This window comes from Sceloporus occidentalis, unplaced genomic scaffold, assembly GCF_023333645.1.
Source record: "Sceloporus occidentalis isolate IW3139 unplaced genomic scaffold, rSceOcc1.0.p SCAF_6, whole genome shotgun sequence".
Classification (NCBI taxonomy): Eukaryota; Metazoa; Chordata; class Lepidosauria; order Squamata; family Phrynosomatidae; genus Sceloporus; species Sceloporus occidentalis.
The window spans coordinates 133,424,710-133,439,373 of record NW_028316986.1 but is presented as its reverse complement, the minus strand read 5'-3'; the positions used below and the strand labels follow the sequence as shown (position 1 = coordinate 133,439,373).

At 40.2% G+C, this 14,664-nt stretch overlaps 1 protein-coding gene across 4 annotated transcripts in view; it reads left to right on the top strand.

The window, feature by feature from the left end:
* The window catches only part of ZNF451 (zinc finger protein 451), a 35,422-nt gene extending 20,758 nt beyond the window's left edge, over positions 1-14,664 (top strand). For 3 of the 4 annotated variants that reach the window (XM_089531010.1, XM_089531009.1, XM_089531012.1), the window contains 7 exons: positions 3,482-3,629; positions 4,152-5,758; positions 7,410-7,547; positions 9,216-9,346; positions 10,553-10,739; positions 12,778-12,840; positions 13,788-14,664. In XM_089531010.1, the coding sequence (XP_089387136.1) occupies positions 3,482-3,629; positions 4,152-5,758; positions 7,410-7,547; positions 9,216-9,346; positions 10,553-10,739; positions 12,778-12,840; positions 13,788-13,840 (2,327 nt within the window). In that variant the 3' untranslated portion in view covers positions 13,841-14,664. Of the gene's footprint in view, positions 1-3,481; positions 3,630-4,151; positions 5,759-7,409; positions 7,548-9,215; positions 9,347-10,552; positions 10,740-12,777; positions 12,896-13,787 lie in introns of all 4 variants that reach the window. The other variant, XM_089531011.1, reaches the window with a different exon arrangement.

Sequence of the window (14,664 nt, the reverse complement as noted above, 5' to 3'; positions counted from 1 at the left end):
TCTGTGGTTAACGTCTGGCAGATGTTGAACACAGAGTTGCACTGGAGGACCTAGAGATTCCTAGAGAGGTGTTCTTTCACGTAGAAACATAACATTTTTGTTATTTGTATTTTTTCCCCGTTTTCATAAGGGCCCAGTGCCCTAACCCCAGTGAATATGGAGGGATGAGTTTGGCCTGGTACAAACTGCCCAAAAAGGGCAGTCTGCTTGCACCTAGTTTTCTGCCGGGGGGAAACGCAGTGGCAAACCGTGCGGCTTCCTGCCGGAGGAAAAAGAACCTGCAAAAAGTGGGTTCTTTTTCTGCCACAGTGGTGGCGTAATGAGTGCGCCAGTGGTGCACTTGTTTCATAGGTGCTGCGCTGTGCATGCGGATGCAGCATGGCACTTACGTAACAATGGCAATGCCCATGTAAACGGCGCCGTCATTGTTATGCCCTCATCATGTGCAAGGGTTACGGGGCATGTGGGCGCTCCGCCCACCAGGCAACCCTCGCATGTGACGAGGGCACCGCGAAGGCCCGTCTGTTCTGGGCCTATATTACTGATTTGATACTTAGCTTGAAATATGGTGGCACTGTTATCTTTACCATAGTAACGATAAGCTTGAGGAAGCATTCCTATTGAGGAACTGTCCATAAGAAAAAAATGCATTTTTCCCTGTTAGTCTTCCATCCCTTGCCAAAGATACTGTCTGCTTGCTGAAATGCCTTTATTTTCCTTGCTGCTGCACATCCAATATAAATACCATAAATATAAATAAACAAATAAATAAAAAATCCCAAATTATCATGGACTATGTAAATTATGATGGATTCTTTCTTTTGTGTCTTCTGTTAGAAGTTAAATCAGTTATCTGAGATCAAACAAAATTTGTGTTTTCTCAAACAAGATTATGGAAGCGTATGTCATTAATTAGAAAAGAAGGAACTGGAAGTTGATCTCTAGTTGTAGAGGCTCTGTAGATCTGTTAACTCGTTTTATCAGTCTGATAAAGCAAAATAATAACCTTGAAATGTTTGGAAGAAAGGTTTTATCTGCTGTGGTTGAGGCTTACACCATTGTCTTGCTAGTAGATGTGAGGTGCCTAAAATACACATGTTACTTTGTGGTATTAAGAATATTTTCCTTTAATTTGATACCTGGACTTGAACTCCTTCCCCATTGGCATTCCCTTCTTCTCATGTCTTTTTTAGATAGTAAGCCTGAAGGTAGGGAACTGTCTAGTTAACCATTTGTTTAGCAGCTCTGAGAGCCTTTGTGCCAGAAGAATGGGGTATAAATACTATGAAACGAAATGAAATCCATAATAGATGTCAAAGTGTTGTTGTTGTTTACATTTAGGGAGCCTATGAACGATGTGTGTGAGGGATAGAAGAGTATAAAACCCGTGTGTGTATGTGTTTCTAAGGGAGAAGAGAGGAGGATGGACTGTTAAGAACTGACAGTTGGATCAGGCAGTAGGAATAGTTGGTGGGCGGAAGGGGTGGAATGTGTACTGGTTGCCTGGAGTGACGGAAGAGCAAGGTCTGACATAACTCAGGTTGAGTATCCTTATACTTTGATGTTGAAGGCTTTGATGGTTTGAATCCATATTTTTGGTTGGGTTTTTCGGGCTATGGTGGCCGTGTTCTGGAAGAGTTTATTCCTCACGTTTTGCCAGCATCTGTGGCTGGCATCTTCAGAGAATGCATTCACTGAAGATGCTAGCCACAACTGTTAGCGAAACGTCTGGAACAAACTCTTCTGGAACACGACCACCATAGCCCAAAAAACCCACAAAAAATATCATTAGTTTGTAGAAACGAAGTACCAAAATTTGTTTGACAGGATATAATAAGCCACATTAATTCTCTTGTTACTTGGTTAACTCTGGGTCAGGCTTGTCTTTTTTACCCTAAATCAAGGGGGTGGTAACACTGACCATGAACAAAGCTGACACTCAAACTTGTCCGTGTTGGGGTCACCTGGTCACCCAGAAACCCAAACTAGGAAAGAGGAACATTGGGGGAAGAAAGGCAGAGTGGGTAGCAGGATTTCCTAAGGGATGGAACTGCAGGGCTAGCCTGGGTAAAGGGGTATATCCAAATATTGAAAGCCACAAAAGTGTTCAGCACACATCAACTTCTTACTGGATTTGATTGGGAGAAGGGGTCTGTCACACAGCCCCCTGTACAGCAACCTTGTATATGTATACAAGATGCTCAAAGTCTGACTGTGACATTTCTTAGGAAGAGAGAGTCCCACAGTCATGGACTCAACAGCCCTGCTTAGACATGGTGTAGGCCTGGAATTGTTGACTTTGCATCCTTGTTTGAGCTGTGTGTAACTTTTCATTCTCCAGATGGATTTTGTCAGGAGTTTAATGTGGTTTGACAGTTTATTACTTGGTTGTTGACAGAAGGTAGAATGTGGGTGGGGTTTTTTTAATGAATGTGCACTGATTAGAAATGGGCACCTTTTGAGATGTATAATAGAATATGATGCTGTGTGTCCTAGATGCCAGTTGGCGATAAACTGTAATCTGCCTATCTGGTGTACATTCTAACATCTAAATTTGGTGGTAGAGTGAGGAATGGTGATGCATGGGTGCCTTTGCCTTGGTTAGGAGTAGATTCCCTTAATTCCTTTTCTTTTCTTTTTTAATTTTTATTTATTCCACATGTATATTCCTTAAAAACAAAACAGTGAAACAGTATTATTATTTACATATAATGGAAGAGTTATTCTGCTTAGTACATAATATTTATTCTACATTTGTTTTGTTTGTCCATTCCCTCTGTTTCTTCACTAAGCTCTTCTCATCTCGTCTTAATGAAGTTCTATAATATTTTCTCGTCTTTCATGAAATAAGGTTGGTGAGGAGAAAAGCCAATTGCCGGCACAGTCTGGGTACAAATCACCCAGATGCAGCCAAACAATAATATAGCAGCAGAAAAAGAAAAACTACAAAAGCAAAATACCCAGCTATTGGTGTTGGCAATGCACTGACCCACTTTTCACGCACAAAGAGACCGACTCACAGGCACAGTTGATTCATCCAAAGTTCTGGAGGCTTTATCTTCCATTGTGTTGCATACAGTATAATACAATATATACACACACTGACTCTCCAACAACTTCCAGTCAACTAACTGTTACTCCAGCTAACTAATCCAGCTGCTCCAAACCAGCTCAGCTAACCCACATGTGAGGTTTGTTGGTCCACTTACATAGGAGGATGGTTCTGAGCCATTACTCAGTGCCACATAGTATGATGCAACCCTACTGTAACTTTGCCTCATTCCATGTGCTCCTGACTCAGCAGTCTGTGGTTACCCATGGAATATATGTCATTCCATGTCATCTGTCACTGAAAATATTTTTCTGTTCTTAAAGGCACAATTACTCCAATAAATAAGTCCTAAAGCTTATTGTTTTTTCAGCTATTTACTTGCTAACTTTCTTCTTGGTCCTTTCTAACTCACTGTGCATTCCATTGCAGATAAGCAAGGCAGTCCACTTCCTTTGCCTTTCCCAACTTATGCAAAGAATCTTCTAATTTCCCTCTGTAAAGAAGTTCCATTCCAAGTGAAATGCACGTCTTGCCATCGAGTGTTGCGTTCCCATGTAGAGTTAACTGCACACTTCAGGTTTGTGACAATCTTTGCTGAATAGACTACAAAGCTGTTCTCCCCCCTCCCCCTTTTTCTGAATGTCTGATAATGTTGGTCTTTGCTCTTCGTCCTTGTATTTTCAACATGGCAGTAATGGATTATTTATAGATAAAAAAACACCACATGGACAGCAACCATAGTTTTGAGCTGTGTCTTTAGGGAACAGAGCAATGTACTATAGTTGCTCTATGCATATAGATTCTTCTGCCTTTAAAGAACTCTGTGTGTGTTTGTGTTTGTACACACACACACACACACACACACACACCCCTTCTGCCTTTAAAGCACTAAGCCATCTTAAAAGACCATTAGTTGCCACTCTTGAGTTTGAGTGCTTCCACAGATAGAGCATTGCTGCTCCAAAGGAAAGGAGGCATAGTTGCTTTCTGATTTCTCTCCAGAGTTGGCCTAGGCTTGGCAAGGCACCATTCAAAATAATGTTGAAAATGCTGACTGCTTTTTGGAAGCACAGTGTTATTGTATCTTTTTTAATTCTAGAACTCGTTGTCGTAATGCTGGTCCAGTAGCTTTGTCAAAGAAGAGCATTTCCCAAGTTGCTGAAATTTTTAAAGCCAAAGGATTCTGTCTTGGTTGTAGCAAACTGTTTGTTGATGACAGCCACATCAGTCAGCATATTAGCAAAACTGAACACAAGGTTAAAGTTTTCACCACCATGGAAGAATCAATCTTGATGATTTGTCATGTCAATGAAGGGAGTAAAAGTATCTCCCAGCTACAGAAGCATGTAAGCCTTTTAAAATCTTCTCCTCTGAAGAGACCTCTGGATTGTAATGTATCTATTGGTGATCAGAGACACACCACTTCAAAACGAAAAAAAGACTTTGAGGGCAAAAGCCAAGAGGTTAGCAGTGTTCGTACTGTCAGAGCCTGGATATGTCAGTGCCTTTTAGCTTTTCCTAATGAGGATTTGGTAGAAAAACATATATTTTCTGAAAACAGCATCTGCTGTCAATGTTGTGCTTGTGGAAAGGTTGCACAAAACACAAGCGTAATTCGTTTGCACATGAGCCGGTTCCATGGAGGAGCACACTTGACAAACTACTACTTCTGGTGTCAGTCCTGCAATATCTGCCTTCAGAAAGAAGAGGATATTTTGGCTCATGTGACAGAACTTCATGGTGGGCATAGCTACTATTGTGAGAAAGATGTTCCTGAGAATCAGCTCATATTATCTTCTGATAGTAATTCATTTGAAACAAATGACCAATCTCCAAGCCCTATGGAATTGTCTCCACCTGAGAGTCCTGTAGAGGTTTCTTCCCAGTGGCAGTGTAACATGTGTGAGGAAATATTTGACTCTGAGAACATGGTGAAGCAGCATTGCATGTCATTAGAGAGCCATCACTTTCACAGGTACAGTTGTGGCTTGTGCAAAATGACATTTCGGAAGACAGAGACCCTGCATCGACACTGTCAGGATAGGCACGACAACATTGTGCAGATTAAATACTTATGTGGATTTTGTGGTGACCTCTTTTTTGATGTTGAGGAAGAGTTTTTACGTCACTATAAAGGCTTACACAGCAAGGATTACACGTGTCTTTCTGAAGGAGCAGGAACATCGATCAAAACTTTTGAAATTGTAGAAGAGAGCAACCTTCTAAACTGTGGCTGTCGGGAAAAATATGTCAACAAAGAGAACAGGAAGGCAGATTACAAGAAGTGTCAAGAAAACATGCTGGAAAAAGGCAGTATGTGGTTTCGCTGTACTTTATGTTCCTCAACAGCACAAAACTATTGTGACATGATAGCTCATCTCAATAACCATGGAAACAATAAACGTGTTCAAGAATTATGTGTAGTGAGGTGTGGAGCATGCAACAAAAGCTTCAGTGATATAGCAGTAGCTCATCAGCACTACCATGGCAAACATTGCTTCTCTCATAAGCCCCAACTAGCCTTTGGATCTCGGGCAGAAAGTGATGTCTTCCAGTTCTCAGCCAGTAGGCCCTGCATGGACAAGACCCCTGATAAACTGGTGCTTCCACTAGACATGAACACAAGTGCTTCAGATAAAAGAATGTTCAAATTTGGAGACATAAACAAACAACACATTAAGAAACCACATTATGAACTTGGCGAAGGTAAGTAGAAATTACAGTCTACGTTTGATGTACAAACTGATATAGTTGTTAACAGCATAAAGAGCAGTTAATTAAGCTGAATATTTCAGAGCTTCTGCTTAATTAGAGCACACACTCAAAATGTGACAGTCCGTAGAATAGAGCACCTCATCAGGAGATGGAATCACAATAGAGTGCTGTAACTCTTTCTCCTTTTCCCAGCTTCATTATCCAAGATTAACTCCTGGATCCTTGCTGTTTTTGGCATTGAGCAGCAGTAACATTTTCAGCCCAGGAGTCTTGTTACTGACAGCAGTCCAGATTATGTGTACTATAGAATAGTTAGGGGGCAACTGACGCTCTGTGTCTGTCCCCTCTTTCACAGCAATAGCACTATCTCCCTTGAGGTCCAAAACCAAACTTTAACCTAAATGCTCCACAGTGGGATAAGTTTACCAGGACATGGCACTCCCTGATGGCCTTGGATAGCTTATTTTGGATCAGTGGAGGGTTTATTTTTTTTTTTGGGGGGGGGGGGTTGACTGTAGTACTGCATATGGCTTCTCTGTTCAGGTCTTGGCTTTGAGCATTTTGCCACTGCTAGGTTGCTACAAAAACTAGGATCAGTTGTCATGCTCACTTTTGAAAGAAACTTTTTTACAAGTAGGTTTTTATAAATGTATGCTCTCGAAGAGATCTGTTATAGATAGCCCCACTTCTAAAAAATAGGTGGATGGAATTTAATTAGGGCAGTGATGGTGAGGCGGGTGTTTTAACTTTGGCTTACTCACAGCTGTTGCCATTTTCCTAACCTAAAATCCCTTCTATGCGCCATTTAATTCCCACTCTGGCTAAGAGAGAAGCAGGCACAATACAGAGGCATCTTGCCTATCGTTTCCTGACTTTTGAAAATTTATAGCAACTAGTAAAGGTGGAATTAGAGCCATGGACCTGTCTTGAAGCAGGCTGGTATATGATTGTGCCTGTCTTTTTTCCTTCCCAACAGGGCAAATAGTGTTTTAGATGAGGAAAATGGCATCAGTAAAGAAGGGGTTATATGAACCTTTCCTGACTTTTACCCTTTAGGGGCTTGGGAATTCAGCTTTCATGGGTCTCAGCCAGCATGCCAAATTGTCGGGAATGGTGTGTTTGTTGTTCCAAACATTGGGAGGACATTGTCACAGTTTTGAGTATCTTAGGTACATCAAGTTGTGACATTACTGATTAAATCCATTCCATTTCCAGGTTGTAGCACAACAAAATATGGACAAATCAAAGGGTGGCTGGGTAGGTGGGTGTATACATCTGCAAGATATTGTAGGTCCTGAAAAACTGAGCTTATTTACAAAGTCACACCTGCTTAATCTTAGCGTGGTTTGCAAATAAGTACATTTCCCCCCTTTTTCTCTTTGTTTCTGCCTCCATTTTGGCAAATAACCAGAAGCTATCTAGGGGTGTCAGTTGGAAATAAATGCAAATGTATAATGGAAAAGGTTTAGTGGAATTTGCAAAAAATTTACTCAAAACATTATCATATTCATTAAGTATGGTTTTTTTATTACTTAAATGATACTGGGTTATTGGAAGTGTGATTTTATATTTTGAAAGCTGTTTAGAGATACTGGTTTTTATAACTGATAAAATAACATGCATTATTGTGTTTCTGTTCTAGATGATGGAGACCTACCTGATCTTGATTATTTGTGTACCATGACTCATATTATAATGATGGATCTTGATAACTGGGGAGGCCTTTTCCATCAGTTGCCTGCTACGCTTAACCAAGGAACATTTATCTGGGGCTTTCAAGGTAAAGATAAGAAATTAATTTTCCAGACATACTGATAAAAGTTTTATAACTTCTCTTGGCCTGATTTCCCAAAACCTGATGGAAACATCATTCAGCTGTGCTTTGATCACCGACAGAATGGCCCTCCTTCTCCCTATGCTGATGCCCAGTAAAGTAGGTTATGATCATGATAATAATATGAAAATTGTGACTAAGTAGTGATTGTGAATACAAAAGAGTTAACCTAACCATAACTGTTTCATTTTCACAATCACTACTTGTTCAGGATTTTGACACTATTGTCACATTGATAACTTGCCTCCCAGCCTACTTTACTGGGTGTCAGCTGCATGGAGAGGACCAGTCTGCTCATAATCAGAGCACAGTTGAATGATGTTTCCATCAGGTTTTGGGGACCTGACTGGGAGATTACTTAGTTGAATAAAAAATTACTGGATTTTAAAAATATAAATGTAAAGAAATGGGGAAAGAAAAGAACTAAGAGCCCTTGTGGGCTGGGAGGCAATACAAAAATATGGGCTGGAATCCTGTATCGTCTTATACTTTAACAATTATTATAATAATTACTATTAAATATTTCTTACTCTCCTCCCCAAGACAGGGTTCAATGTAAATAAAAACACTCTAAATAGTGTTATGTTGGTGTGTGTAATCCTTTTTATTAAGGATGTACTTTTGTGTATTGGCCACTATACAGTTAAGTCATAAATTATTATGACAATTAGATAATAAAAATCTTGCTCAACTGTTGTTTCATCATCATCATTATTATTATTATTATTATTCCATTTATTTATATCCCGCCTTCCTTCTAGTACAGGGACTCAGGCAGCTAACAAATCTAAAACAGTCCAAGTTAAAACGGTATAAAACATTAAAAATACAAAGTTTAAAAAACAATTAAACCATTCAAAGAATTAAAAACATTACATTATTGAAATTTAAAATGTAAAACTCTTGAAAACAAAAATAAAAACAAAGCAGTATCCATGTCATGCGAAGGCCTGGCAGCATGAAAATGTCTTTACGTGTCGTCGGAAAGACAGCAGGGATGGAACCATCCTGGCCTCTCTAGGAAGGGAGTTCCAAAGCGTGGGAGCAGCCACTGAAAAGGCTCTCTCTCTTGTTCCCACTAAACGCTCCTGAGAAGGGCCTCTCCTGATGATCTCAATACAGAAGTTGCAGTCTTCTTTTCCCAGCCATTGTGAGTGAGAAATTGAACAAAGGATTTCCCGGGATGTATATCCCACCTTTCTCCCAAAATGGGATTCAAGTTTAGTGAATACAAAAAGAGCATACATTTTTAATGTAATGTAATATAATTAATGCTATTAGCATCTGTCAGATTTGATATTCTAGTATATGGATGGAAACATGAGACCATTGAGATATATTGTCTCTTATCACTCACCATTTTCTGTGCTGGATAGGGCTAATGGGAGTTGATGTCCAACGTCATCTGGAGGAGCACAATTAGCCCTCCCATGTACTAATGAGAGACTTAGAATTGGACATTTAAAAGTCACTGAATGCACTAAATTATATACAACAAATTATTTGCTTCTTAAATAAATAAATAATCATGCACCATATTGATTGCTTAAACTTTGTCCTTTATACTGGCAGTGCTTAAGTTTCTAAAGATAGGTTTCTTGTTTCATTCTTTAGGTGGACACAACAACTGGAAGCCACCTGTGAATTGCAAGATTTTTAATTACCTTAACAAGATTGGGTGCTTTTTCCTCCATCCACGCTGTGGTAAAAGGAGAGAGGCAGCTGACTTTGCCATCTGTGTGCATGTGAGTTTGTGGGCTTCAGTCTTGTAAAAATATATTGAGGACAATTTGAACCACTAGTGCTTAAATTGAATTATAAGTAACGTTTCGAAAAACCTTACCTGTTTTTCTTCGGTTCTTTTGTGTTTTTGGTGCATCTTGACTTTGACTCAAGTTGAGGCCAGTCATGAGACTTCCTGAGAAATTCCAGCTTAATTTGCTTTCTGAAGTTCTTAGGATATGCATGGTGTGACAACTTTCTTAAAATGTTGTAGCATATAAAGACCTAGAACAAGATATAAGATTGGGGAGTCTAGATTTTTGTTAGTTACACCTCAGAACTGACTTTGGTAAAGCAGAAGTAATAACCCAAAATAATGAATTGGTCATGTAATCCATGAGGGAATAAAACTATGAGGCAGTGATTCTGCATGGCACTGTGAAGTGGCTCACACTTCTTATCTTGTGGGCATGCAACACTACTATACAGGGGGAAAATTTTGTGTGTGTGTGTGTGTGTGTGTGTTTCTTCTTTTTGGTCTCTGCAAATTCACACAAAGGGGTTATTCTGCGCCTGCGCAGTTATCTTTGGAACCTTCTTGGAGATATTAGAGGCGTTTTGATGGTAGCCCCACCCACTCTCCAACTACCTTATCTGAAATGCTTGAGACCAGAAGTGTTCCATATTTTGGATTTTGGAATACGTATATTTTCATAGACATAATGAGACATAACAAAGATGGAGAGAGACTGAAGATCTGTGAAATAACAGAGGCATGGATTCCCACCATTTCACAAATCCTCTCATATATTTCTAGACTCACAAATATGGTACGGGTGTGTACTACACTACTTGTGTTGTAGCTTTAAATTTTTTTAGATTTTGGAGTACTTTGGATTTCAGAATTCCAGATAAGGGATACTCAGCTTACATATCCCTAATGAAATGTACTTGTCCTAGTACTTGCAAGGAAAAACATTTCATAAAAAACTAATGGGAACATGCTTCCCTGGGGCTGATTTTTGGGGTAAGAAGGAAGAAGGTCAATTAATCTGTCTGTTGACTGCCAGTATACTTTTAGAATCCTGCTGCAATATAGTACATTAGGTTGGATGACCTTTGAGTCATTTCTACTTTTAACTGTTAATCTTACTGAGGAATGCTATGGAAAACATCTCTTTGCTAATTATGCCATTCTAGCTTCAAATAACAACACTGTGTTTTCATAGGTGGGCCGTCTGGACGAACACCTGCCAAAGCATATTCCTTTCACCATTCTTTCTGGAGACAAAGGTTTTCTTGAACTGGAGAGACAACTTAAGATGACGCAGCGGGCAACACGCATTCTAGATCCTCATAAGATGGATGCTAATGTGATGTGTGCCTTATTAAACAGTATTTCTGATACAGCCAAAGGTATGGTTTTTTTAATCTCAGACATTCATCACCTGATAAAAAATACTTGCTTTTTCCTGAACTATTTACAAATAATTTCTCATCGTATACAGAGTGGCAAATGTTGACACAGCTTTGAAGGAAACTAGGGGCAAGATATGTGTTTGAGTCTAGTTCTTGGACTGAAAAATAGGTTTCTGGGTTAAACATGTGCTTTGGAGGCAACTTCTTCTTCAGTTCTATTTCCAGTTTTGAACCCCAAGGCCTGTACAGACTGGCCTGAAAGGCAGGCCTGTGGGTGGAGTCAGGGCACAGTGTCCTGATGACGCACGCAGTAATGATGCACGCCCTGGCTCCGCCCCAGGGTCTTGTGATGCTGCACGCCACTTCAGATGGCACATGGCATCATGACACATCTCTGGCACAGCGTCCAGATGATGCAGCGCCAAAGGGGTACCATATAGCTGCACCGTTGTGGCTATGGCGTCCTTTTAAGGGCACAAAAAGGACCCACTTTTTGTGGCTCCTTTTTGCATCCTCCAAAGGCCAGATCAGGGCTGCTGTCTGAGGTTGCCATGGTCCTGATCCTGCACAAAAAGGGGCAGCGTGTATAGCCCTTCAGTTTGCAACTAATCTCCCTTTGGGATATCTCTGGGATCTAATTGAACAATACTATACATCAGAGTCTGCCTAGCATTGCTTGATACTAGAAGGGCTCTATAATATGACTCACCAAACAGAAATCGGAAAATGAAAAGAATCCTAAAATTGTGCAGTATATTTTTCCTCTTCTAGGAGTAACTTAAAGGCATCTGTCATTGGAATAACAACAGCATTTTAAAAACTCAGATACAGTTCATTGCAGGACATATTTTAGAAGAGAGGAGGGGAATCTTTGGCTCATCATCAGCAATAATGTTGCCCGTGCAGAGGAAGATGCATTGGGAAGATGCAGGAGGGGGCAATCTCAGTTATCTGATTGGGCATAACATGGAGAGTTTGCAGTCTTACTCTGCCTCTCCACTAGGAAGATTGTTGGACCACTGACTAGGATTGGTTCCCTGATGCACACCGTCCTCCATATAAATAATGAGGAAACAATCAAACATTTCCCAGCTGGTGTTTCATTTATATCCAGTTGTAACTTAATTTGCTGCACGAACATGTAGTTGATAGTGTGTCTATGGATTTTACACTTTTTTAGTAGACAGCAAAAGTTTGTCTTTCAAACCAGATCTTGCTAGTGAAAATGAATTGCCTGTGTGTTTAAGAAGAGACTCCCTTGTGCCATTTTTCCAAAGAGCTTAGGGCAGCATAATTGCTTTTTTCTCTCCCTTGCCTCCACCCTATTAATCTTCACAGCCACTGTGTGAAATGGGTTAGTTCTAGTGGTTTTCCTCTAGTCAATGTGTTTCTATCTCTGAAATATATGTTTTGTTATCCTTTGTATAGAACAGCGGTTCCCAACCTTTGTTGGGCCGCGACCCCCAATCTGGGCGAAAGTCCCGCCCATGACCTCCCTCGTTGGTTGGGAGGCAAGGAGGGGGGATTTTCGACTGTCTACAAGCCCCAGCGGGCTTTGCAGCGGGATGTCCCACCCCTTCCCAGCCTCCCAAGCAATCAGGGAGGCCACCGGGGAAGTAGGGGCGGGATTTCCGGTCACAAAGGCCACTGGGGTTTGCAGTCCCGTCCCTTTCGCCTTCTGCTCCCGGGTGCCTTCGATGGCACCCGTGAGGAGAATTGAAGGGGAGGAGGCGACCCTAGCCCTTTCACCTTCTCCTCCCGGGTGCCTTCGATGGCACCCGCGAGGAGAAGGGAAGGGGAGGAGACGACCCCGGCCCCTTCTACTTGCGGTTGCCGGCGCTAGCACTGGCACCCGCAGGGAAAAAGAGAAGAGGGGGAGGCAGGGGGGAATCCCAACCTGACGACCCCCAGGTTGGGAACCCTTGTATAGAAAATATACATGATATGTGCCATAGTTACCAAAAGTTACCAGTGAAAGCTGCAAACAGAAAAATGTGTCATGAGAGCTAAAGCAGAATTTGTTATTTGTTTGCAGAAAATGATGAAGCTACTCAAATAGCAACGCAACAGTTCTTGCAAGCAACGAAGGCCCAAATGGGTATGCCTTAGTCTTCGTGTAAGATGCTGATCACAAAGTCAGGAACTGTAGAAAGGTTTGATATCAAAGGAAAACTTGTACATAATACTTTTTTCCTGTTATATGTGTATTTCCTGGCAGTAGATACATTGTGGTGAAGAAAGATGGATGATAACTAGAGAAACAAGGAGAGTATCCACAAAATAAGGGGCTGCTGGACTATTTTAGGATCACATGAACCCAATATTCATGTAAGCCAGCAGCTCTGCATGGGGAATATACATTTTCCACCATGACTACAGCAGTTCTTTTTATCTCTGTTTGAGTACAAAGACTAACTTCTTCATACAGTCTGTATTAAGTAGTGGGAGCCAGACAGCCACTGTGCTTGCTCCCAAGTGTTAGCAGTATGGAAGCTGCTACATGTATGAACCAACACAAAAAATATTTGCTTCAGAAGAGCTGTACCTCAGTGGTACAGCACATGCTTTGCATGTATTAAATTCTTCACAGGTCTACAATTCAATCCTAAGAATCTCCAGAATGGGTCTGAATAGCTTCTGTCAGTCCAGTTAAAATAGATGGATATCAAGCTATGTGGACCTTCAAGGCTACCCAGTCAGATGTGTGTTGAATGATATTCTTAACACTGTTTTAATTGTATTTGTTCTAGTTTGAATTGTATTGTTAACTGCTGTGCATGCCAATTTTTGTCTGAAAGGCATGTTATAGATTTAATAAATAGGATTACAACCTTGGAAGAAGTCCTATAAACTATTCATCAGGTCATAATGGTTTCAGAGCATAGGAAGATACTTTTAACTTGTGTGTGCAAGACACTTGTTGCATCTCTCACTAGTTCAAATGATAATATTTACTTGTATTCAAACTACCAAAGAACCTCTTTAACATAATTATTCTCACTTGAATTAATATCCAGACTTTTGCATTCTGTTATTTTGATGCAGAGGAAGATGCAGCCTTTGAAGAGGCAATCAGGCGAAGTCTTGAGGAAATGTGAAGATGTCTTAAGATTGTGCACTATTACTTGTCAAGTAATAGAACTTTGTCTATCATCTTAACAAAGATTAAAAAATACTGGTTAAGATTCCCAAGTCTCCACAGAACTAATCTCTGTCAGCAACTACAGTCTAGTAAACTTGTGAATCATAAGGCGCAGCTGAACTTACGTGTGCATTTTACTCCACCTTGGATTTCAGTCACACTTCATTGCTGGAGCAATTAATAGTATGTTACAACATTCAGTATGTAAAAATCCTCCAAATATGGCAGTTCCTCTGAGCTACCGGATGGTTTGGAATCTAAAAATTGCCTTCCTTATGATTTATCATTTTTCTTTTAAACTTATCCCTTTTTGGTTTTTAATGTTATACTTCCTTTTTTGAAAGCACTACTATCTTATGGCATGTGCATTTATAGCACAAATATTGCAGTAGTAACAGGTATTAAATCCTGATTTCTTAGGACCCTGCTGTCTTCATTAATGAGTTCATGAAGAAAAGATGAGATATTATTCCTGAAGTTTAGAGTGTACAGGCAAACCTTTGAAGGCTTTTTGTGACTCAACAACTATGACAGGCTCTAAAGTCTAGTTATTTCTTTCTTCTATATCTTTGTTCTTATGGGAACATTTGGGTTTGGGTATTTTTGTTTGACTGGCCTGTATATGTGTATTTCATTTCCTGTACGACGTTTACTACAAAAAATATTTTCTCTTTTCTTTAGTGGAAAAAAGGCTTTTCTGCATTCCTAGATGGTTAATTTGTTGTGATTATTTTGCAGAATATATTTCTATATTTCATCATAATTAAAATGTTGACTATT